The sequence below is a fragment of the Poromitra crassiceps genome, assembly GCF_964638095.1.
Source record: "Poromitra crassiceps genome assembly, chromosome: 12".
Classification (NCBI taxonomy): Eukaryota; Metazoa; Chordata; class Actinopteri; order Beryciformes; family Melamphaidae; genus Poromitra; species Poromitra crassiceps.
This window is the reverse complement of record NC_139632.1, coordinates 48,232,149-48,241,960: the sequence shown is the minus strand read 5'-3', so window position 1 is coordinate 48,241,960 and position 9,812 is coordinate 48,232,149. Positions and strand designations below refer to the sequence as shown.

General features: G+C 44.8%; 1 protein-coding gene across 1 annotated transcript in view; it reads right to left on the bottom strand.

The window, feature by feature from the left end:
* Nucleotides 1–9,812, bottom strand: part of LOC310786958 (CUB and sushi domain-containing protein 3-like) — a gene marked incomplete at its 3' end in the record, with an annotated part of 313,431 nt that overhangs the window by 5,977 nt on the left and 297,642 nt on the right. Inside the window, exon 32 of the mRNA XM_083648289.1 lies at nucleotides 454–558. Coding sequence (XP_083504415.1) covers nucleotides 454–558 — 105 coding nt within the window. The remainder of the gene's footprint in view (nucleotides 1–453; nucleotides 559–9,812) is intronic.

Below are 9,812 nucleotides of genomic sequence, written 5' to 3'. Positions count from 1 at the left end.
TACCTGTGTCTCTCTCTCTCCTCATACCTGTGTCTCTCTCCTCATACCTGTGTCTCTCTCTCTCTCCTCATACCTGTGTGTCTCTCTCTCCTCATACCTGTGTGTCTCTCTCTCCTCATACCTGTGTCTCTCTCTCTCCTCATACCTGTGTGTCTCTCTCTCCTCATACCTGTGTGTCTCTCTCTCTCCTCATACCCGTGTCTCTCTCTCCTCATACCTGTGTCTCTCTCTCTCCTCATACCTGTGTCTCTCTCCTCATACCTGTGTGTCTCTCTCTCCTCATACCTGTGTGTCTCTCTCTCCTCATACCTGTGTCTCTCTCTCTCCTCATACCTGTGTGTCTCTCTCTCCTCATACCTGTGTCTCTCTCTCTCCTCATACCCGTGTGTCTCTCTCTCCTCATACCTGTGTCTCTCTCTCTCCTCATACCTGTGTCTCTCTCTCTCCTCATACCTGTGTATTCCAAGTGGAAGCCCGCCGCTGAGACACTGATGTCCGACTGGAAGGTCAGATACAGGTTGTTGGAGGTGCTGTTCAGCAGTTGGGGGATGGTCGTACCTGTAATCACATAGAAAGTATACAGAAGGCTGTCCGATAGAATGCTGTTCTTGCTGCTACCGTATTCACCTTAGTTAGCCACGCCCATTTGACCTGGTTGTGTGGTCGTTTGACGACTTTCGACAAAAAAAAAAAAAAATGGCTGGCTGCTCCAATATAATCTAAGTCTGAATTAACTACTAATTTAGCCAATTGTATGTAAATACCAAATAAAAGCAAACGGCAATGTCTAAGAATGCAATGCCATGTAACTTTCCAGGGAATTGCGTTAACGTCTGCGCGTCTTATAGACGTAAAAGGCGCGAGATGCGCTCGGAGGAGAGAAAACTATCTGAAGCTTTCTTTGTTGGAGTCCAGGTATGTTTTGCAAGAAAGTGCTCGTAATTGTCGACGATAACGTTATCTGACCTGGCTAACAGTGGATACTCGCTTGCTTGCTGTGTACCGGCTCAAAGTAGTAGGCTACGTTCTTTATTTTACCCCCTGCACTGTCCTGCACAAAAACAACTCTCTTATTTTGCGCAGTGACTGCCGGAAGTGTTAAAAGGACCCGGAAGAATTTGGCCCACTGTAAGGTCTGAACATAAGGTGAATACTCTATAGTCCTGCAGCCACACATATACCAAGTCTAGTAGTACTTCTGCTAAAGATTGATTATGCTTTCTGTTGAAGTCATATACTGTACATGTACCAGAGAACAATGCGGCGCTGAGCAGCAGCCATGTCAGCACCATAACTACTCTGTTGAAAAGGGGCTCTTCACATACAGTATAGAACTCAACTACGCACCCTTTTCTCATTACAAGTCAAGGGAAGCAGCCACAAAATGCACTTCCTGTAAAGTGCTGCAGCCCGGCGTTTCTGCCCCTCAAAGCGGAGCACTTTCAAAAGCTGAGAAATGTTACACTTTTCAGAAAAGTACCTGGTGACATGAAGCGCTTTTTCCAGCTGACCAATCGCCATGATGGCCGTTCCCTCAGCAACAACAATATGGTCGCTGTCGGGGAGGCGGGGTATATCCATTACATTTTTTTTTTTTTTTTTTCATAAATCAATGCCATTGCTCACCCTTCACGTCTGTCTGTGGGTTTTACAGAATTTAACCAGTGGAAAAGCATTCAAACGATCTTGTGAGTAAAGGTCCTTGCACATCGGGAGCGTTTTTTTCATGCGATTAATTTGCACGTCAATAATATTTTCCGAACTTATTTCAATCATGAGAGACCAGAGGGTAAGGTTAACCAGCAAGCTTTATTAAAGTATGGCATGGCGATAAGATTTATGGCATGAAACGGTATGGCATTAATTCTGATGGCGTGGCAGCATGGCGACTGATTCTTTGGCGTAGTGACTCCGTGGCAAGATGCCTCTCTTCTTGAGGCGGGAGGGCATCTGCTCGGGCTAGAATAGAGAACCCCCCCCGGTAGGGGATTCTTCAGGAGTCAATACATTGGTGGTGGACTGGGGAGGTGGGTGGGGCGAAACGCAGCTTCCAGAGAAGGGATGAGATCAGCTCAGGTGCAGCGGCCAGAGATCAGGGAAAGAGGACGATGATGCGCCAAGAGTGGCTATAAATACTGCCGCGTCATAGCCTCGGCATTGACGACATTAACGGTGTCACCTAGGCAAGTGCGTCACGCGGACGTCGCGCTGGGATTACTACACTTGTCGTCACGCTAGGATTACACGCGATGATGAGGTCACTATGTCACTAGATTACGTGTGGTGCGAGGCAGCGTGTCTGGTCTTCATCTTGAAACTAGGTCGAGACCATCATATCAGTCAATGCAACCGTGCATACCAACGGCAAAGTTTCGCTGAGCGTTATTGCGGTGTTTATTTTTTCTAACCACGGTCGATTTTTCAGAAATTCGCTTCCGACGTGTCCCCATTTGTCGCTGTGATTGACAGGTGGGTCAAAACTCGCATCGCAATTCCGTGCCGTATATTCACATCGCTCTTGATGTGTAAGGACCTTAAGTCTGGTACTGTAAGTGCAATCGCCGTCATCTGTCGCTCAAACCTCGAAGCTCCTCCCCTACCTCCATCTGAAGCTCCTCCCCTACCTCCATCTGAAGCTCCTCCCCTACCTCCATCTGAAGCTCCTCCCCTACCTCCATCTGAAGCTCCTCCCCTACCTCCATCTGAAGCTCCCCAGGCAGGAGTATTATACCTGGAAAACAGACGCGGGCAGACGCTCCATGTGTTTCTGACTTTGTTTTGTTTGTTTCCTGGCTTCGTCTGATGTAAATAAATCAATAAAATGTTTTTAAATTATACCTCGGCTGCAAACTCCTTTAAACTATGCAGATCGAAGTGGTTTCTGACGAGAGTAATGTTAGCATTAGTGAGAGGCTGTGCTCCCCCAAGACGGCTTCCCCAACTCGGCCTGGGAGCCGGCCCGTGGCTGCTGCCGGAGGAGCCGACACGACATAAACGCTATGACAGAGTTGTTTGAATCATTGGATTTAGGTTAGTGTAAGCGATCATAAAGGCGGTATGGATTACATGTATGTTATTGGAAATATCTGGTAAGCTTTGCTTGTTCCACAACATTGTATTGTCTCATAGAAGAGCTATAACCAGCTGATTACTGAGCTAGCAGCTGCTATGCTAATGTTTATGTTTTCATGATCCTGTTTTTATTTCTCCTGGCGCTCCAGGCTTGCCCTTTTTCCATGAAAAAAAAACACACTACTGTCTGTGTGAACGGCCCCTAACTTGTCACTGTACTGTACTCTATTTGACAAGGTATCTCACTATGGCAGTGATACGGATGTAATCCTTTCAAATCCACACAAGCTGACACAACAACAAGCACACTAAATACATCATCTTTCTTTGTCTTTGAGTTCTAGAAAAGTGCAATGTATGTATTATTATTATCATCATCACGCAGTCGCCATGACCAGAAAGTGTGCATCATTTTATACACCATTATTACTTCGCCAAATTGTTTCTTCGTTAGTTCTGTGTCATTTGGATGATTGCTCTGTGGTATGGTCCTCTGCGTCTAAGGGTCTACTAGGGAAGCTACAAGTAGCACAAAACAAGGCAGCTAGGCTGGCGAGTGTTGGTCAGATGACTTTACCCAGACCAAAAACCATCTACATGAAGAAAACCGTCATATACAGGTCCAGAGCCTCTTGGAATTGTCTACCATGCTATATCTGTTCCATCAAAGGGAGGGTTGGTTTGGGGGGTACGGTGGTGCAGTGGTAAGTGCTGTAGCCTCACAGCTCGTAAGTTCCTGGGTTCGATTCCCACCTGGGACGCTGTGAACGCTGAAGGAATGCGTGCCCGTCCGCATGTCCTCGAGTCCCCACCGCCCGGGTGGGGTCGTCAAAAGGGCCTTTCTGTGTGGAGTTTGCATGTTCTCCCCGTGCCTCCCGGGGGTTTCCTTCATATAGGAACCCCCTTCACCAAAACATGCAATATCCTGGTTGCTGATGTGGTTCCTTCTCTAGTCGTTAAGGGCGCCTGTTCAGAGGGAGGGGAACTCGTTGGAATAGCGTGATCCTCCGATGTGCTATGTCCTACCGGTGAAGCTTCCCCTGTCAGGTGAAAAGAAGCGGCTGGCTAACTGCCCATGTCTCGGAGGAAGCATGCAGCCAGTTTCGGCTCTCCCCAGATCGGCAGAGGGTGGAGCAGCAACCAGGATAAATACATTTAAATTTGCACTAATGGGGGATAAAAATGGGACACAAAATCGGGGGGAAAAAGAAAAAAAAAGAAAAAAGGGGAGGGTTGGTTTTAAAAGGATGCTCAGAGCCCATCGACACTCACTCACACTATCACACACATAATTATGTTTATCACACCACTTTTCCTCCTATGATTTGTTTTCTATAGTATTGAGAGTTGTACGGACCATATATTATTTGTGTGCTAATGGCTGTCTTAGCTTAGCTTAGATTTGCTGTTCATTATTTCTTTTACTTTGTGTTTTTGTATTTTAATTATTGTGTGTCATGTAATGTATATTTTGTCTTGGACCCCAGGAAGACTAGCTGTCGTCTAGGCGGCAGCGAATGGGGATCCTTTTAATAAACAAATAAATAAACACTATAGATTATTTATCAGAAAACATTTTGTGAAAGTACCAGTAGTCATCCCTACAATATTGTTGGGATATCGATATATGATCGATAGGTATTTGGTCAAAATGATTGTGATATTTGATTTTGTCCATATATTGCCCAGCCTATATTACACAGTACCATATAAAGGTGTAAATCATGTTCCACACACTTCCTAGGTCCAAGGTCAAGGCCTATTTATCTCCTCAAGACCTTGAGAAAGTCATTCATGCCTTTATTACTTCCAGACTTGACTACTGTAACTCCTTGTATGTAGGCCTGGACCAGTCCTCACTTCAGCGACTGCAGGTAGTCCAAAATGCAGCCGCTCGGCTCCTAACTGGGAAAAGAAAGCGCGACCACATTACGCCTGTGTTGGCTGAGCTACATTGGCTCCCGGTCCGCTTTAGGATCACTTTTAAGATTTTGCTAATTACTTTTAAGGTTCTAAATGGACTGGCCCCCTCTTATCTAGCGGATTGCATCCCCATCCATACTCCATCCAGAGCACTGAGGTCGACAAACCAGATGCTCTTAGATGTGCCGAGATCAAGGAGAAAAAACAGAGGCGACCGAGCGTTCGCTGTGGCTGCCCCTAGTCTGTGGAACAGCTTACCTGTCCACATACGGAAGTCGCTACTAAAGACTCACCTCTACTCCGTGGCTTTCAACTCGAGCTGAGCTGTCACTTCGACTCCATTCTACTGTGTTTTTGTGCCCATTACTTTACTGTTTCTTAAGTGTTTCTTATATGTATATATTTTGTATTTGCTTCCATGTTAAGCACTTTGGTCAACTGTGGTTGTTTTAAATGTGCTATATAAATAAACTTTGCCTTGCCTTGCCTTGCCTCTGTACTCTCAGGCAGACAGGCCAGGAATTCAAACCCATGAAGAAGAGCATGCTATGGAGCGTGGCAGAAATTCAAAGCCATGAAGAAGAGCATGCTATGGAGTGTGGGGGAATTGGCAGAACATGTAGTATGCGTGTTACCAATAAGGTCAATATACTTGTCTGTATTCCAGCCCTCTGTGCATGGAGACTCTTACATAATCAAAGGTTTCCCAGGAGCAAATTGATTGCTAGCTATTTAACGCTGCTCTGTGCAGAGAGAGGAGAGGGCTGCATGGTGGAGCTGCTCTGTGCAGAGAGAGGAGAGGGCTGCACGGTGGAGCTGCTCTGTGCAGAGAGAGGAGAGGGCTCCACGGTGGAGCTGCTCTGTGCAGAGAGAGGACAGGGCTGCACGGTGGAGCTATTACAATATGTACAGAGTTTCCTTCTAAAATGACATATCTGCCATTTGAGAAATTTGACACCGAGGTCGCTTTCACATATAAGCCGTTTGGTCCACTTTAAACGCGCCACAGTTTGTTTCCTTGGATAGTCTGCTTCGTTTGGGGTGGTGTGAAAGCACAAACAACTCTGGTGCGGAACAAACAAACAAACTCTGGTCCGCTTGAAGACGTAGGTCTCGGTTCGCTTCCAAGTGAACCCTGGCGCGGTTCGTTTGTTGTGTGAAAGCAAACACAAGAGCATATAATAGGAAGACACACCAGCAGCCTGTTGCACCAGCTGAACGTAAGTTCTCTCTTAAGTTTGGGTGTAAAGTCCACACTAACTGCTACGTTCAAACTAGTTAGTTTGACACTAAAGTTGTGTCTTTGTGTAGTTGCACCGCGGAGACGTAAGGTACATCTTAACTAGTAGACCCTAAAGTCCATACTAACCAAAATAGTGTCACGGAAAATGACGTTTTCACTTCCTGTAGCCAATCAGTGAAAAGCACGGTGGTAACGGTGTTTATTTACGGTTGTTTAATTAAGTGGAGTGAAAACAGTCGGGACATCTTGCCCACCGCAAATTAGTGCTTTCATATTTCATCAACACGTGAAACGTGAGATGAGAACGTTACTGAGTAACGTTCGTTTAGGTTCATATTACTGTTAACATTTATCTGTGAGCTCTTCATCAGTATTGTAGGCTAATTTACCACCATCCTGCCTCGCTAAATTGTTGCGGTTATTTTAATTTGTATGCAGTGCTGCAGCTTGTGGGAAACAAAAGCGTGAGTCATAAATATCAAAGCGTGTAATAATTGATCACGGAGAGCGCGTGCCAAGTTGCAATCCGTGCCAACTGCTATTTTACGGAGGACTTTACACCTAGTAAGACGTAGGTGTAAAATTTAAGTTCTAACTTATGCCTAAGTTGTAACTATTTCACATGGTGCAACCCAAATATTTTTAGTAGTGCGTAAACTCGGACTTAGTGAGACTTTACGCTCAAACTAACTTACGTTTCAACTTACGCACAGCTGGTGCAACCCACTGCAGTGCATCATGTAGAAGGCGGTAGAAGCGGGGTTGGGTAGGTTACTTTTAAATAGGAATCCCTTAAAGTTACTTGTTACTTGTTAAAAATTGTACTTAGTAACGTAATCCGATTACCACTATTTAAAAGTAAAGTAGGGATTACTTTCAGTTACTTTTTTTTTTTTAATCCAGGAATGTCCCATTGGGATACAATATCAATTCTTCCAGGGAGTCCTGGTCAAGAGTCCTGGCTAAAACCCTTATTTAACTAGATGAAGCATGTTTTACCATTGATAACCAGATAAGAATGTTTATACCAACATGAAGTTAAGGAGAATACAACAAGAGTTATTTTTAAGACCACTTTAATTTACGTTATGATTATTTTTCATGATGTGGAGTGGAAGACGCAGCTTGTTGCTTTAATCTTGAAACACGACGTGAAACACTAACCTTGCTTGCACCTTCTCTTACTGGACCACAGGGCAGGACAGAGAAAGAGAGATAGGGGGACAGAGAGAGGGAGAGTATGGATTGAGAGAGAGAGCGACACCCACACACGAGTCGACACGCGGCGCGCTGAGGCTGAGGTGATCTGAAGGAGATAGTGAGAGTAAAAACCTCTCGCCCCATGCAGACTAGAGCAGCGTTTGTCAGCACGGGTGTCAGGCGGAGAAATTCAATGCAGATTTTCCACTGCCTGGCAGCTCGTAACGTTCAGCTGACAGCCCCACACACAAGCGCCTTCCACATGGATTCTACTGAAAATATCATTTTCAGTAGAATCCATGTGGAAGGCGCTTGATCTGTCTAAACACTGAGCGAACGTAAAAGTGAAATGCTTGTTATATTTCCATGACGTGAATGCACTCGTGGGAGGAGGCACCACAGGCGCGGGTGCCTCTGTCATCATGAATGCTGCCTGCAGCTGCTGCTGTTGCTCCGCCTCGCTCGTCCTCATCACAGTCAATCACGGCTACACCGTTTTTTGTTGTTATTTTGTAAAATTAATGAAGAGGCAAGGGCGAATGTAATCCCGCCTGTAATGCCGTTACTATACCCCCGTTACTGTAATCTAGATTACACATCTTAAAATGTACTGTGACAGATTACAGTTACCGTTTTTTTGTAATCAGATTACGTAACGGCGTTACATGTAATCCGTTACTCCCCAACCCTGGGTAGAAGGAAGCAAAACTAACACTGTGGCGTGCACACGTGTACTGTACATGAAATCCCAATATCGCAGGTGGTGTTGCTCCATGGTTTGTGTTTTGCGGATTCACTTGTGTTGTTCAGTCAGCCCTCAGCCAGGCAAGAAGCCTGCTGAAGAGAGGAGAGATTTCCCTTCTCTATTCTGTCCAATAGACCAAATCAGCGGGGATGTTTACATTTACTTCCAGTTACCCCTCGTTCCGGTTACCTCCGCACAAACTGATGTGTTGAAGACAAAAACAGACAAAGAAGACAAAAATGGTTCGTTCGTGTTGTGTTGTTGGGTGTCCAGTGACCATAAAGAGCGGGTCAAGATTTGGATTATTCTAAATTCCCTCTGCAAAGGGCAAACATGAGCAAAGAGAACTCTGGATTCGGCGGCACAGGCTTACTACAGCTACAACATCCGGGTTCCGAGCTGTATCCGAGCGGCGTCAGTAGCCTCTGTCTTTAACGTAACGTTAACGAGTCTGCAAAAAAACAGCGAGTTTGACAGTTGTAAACACACGTTATTAGCTAGCTAACACTACATAAAACAAACACAGAAGAAAGGCTAGATACGTCGGACAAGCATGTTTACCAACCGTTTGAACATTTAAATTGAAAGTAGTCGGCCGAAAACAACGAGAGTTTGACAGCATTTATTTGACAACACGCAAATTTAAACCTGGCGCCTTCCCGAAGTGGTACCCAGAAGTAAATGTTGTTTACATGGTGACGTCACGGTGATTTGGTCTATAGACGAGTGACTGTTTGGACCACGTGACAATTGTTTAGAAAGTTTGTTGCGCTTGTGACAAATTGTGAAAGTGAACCAGACCAAATGAAAAATGCAACAATGTTGCAACTTCACCCCCCCTGAATCTCAACGAGTCCACCAGCTTATATCGTGAGAGCGGCATCAAAAATAGCCGGAGTAAATTTTAGTAGCCTGGACCACATTTTTAACAAACAGGTGCTTAAAAAGGCCATGTCCATTCGCATGGACGATACTCATCCTCTCTGTTCAGAGTATGTGCTGCTCCCTTCGGGCCTTCGGCTAAAGGTTCCGAGGGCTACGAGAAACAGATATAAACTGTCCTTCGTTCCTGTTTCCATAACAGCTTTAAATGCTGCTGAGAGGAGGAGATAGTGCGCTCTCTCTCTCTCTCTCTCTCTCTCTCTCTCTCGCTCTCTTTTCTCTGTCTCTAGTGCAGCTTAAACGCTGCTGGGCGGAGGAGATGATGCACTCTCTCTCCTTGTCTCTCTTCTTAGGTAGGTATTGCTGCTATAAATATTCTTTATATATTTTATATTCAAGATATATCTTTATTTATTTTTTACCTACCTATTTATGTGAGCTCAAATAGTCCTGGACTCTTATTACTTTTAAGTTCATGCACGTGTCTCTTACTACTTTTAAGTACATTGTACGTGTCTTTACTACTTTTAAGTACATCGTACAGATCCTTTGAGGTGTTTTTATTTTTGTTTTTATTTTATTTTATCCTGTGTTTACTTGATCCTTTTTCTGCTGGAAAACTGCTGCCATGCTCCATGTTTGTTTTAATTTGTTCATGTTCTGTTTTTTCATGTATTCGCTATGCTTTTTATGTCTGCTGCACACAAATTGCCCTTCGGGGACAAATAATAAACTTGAATCTTGAAT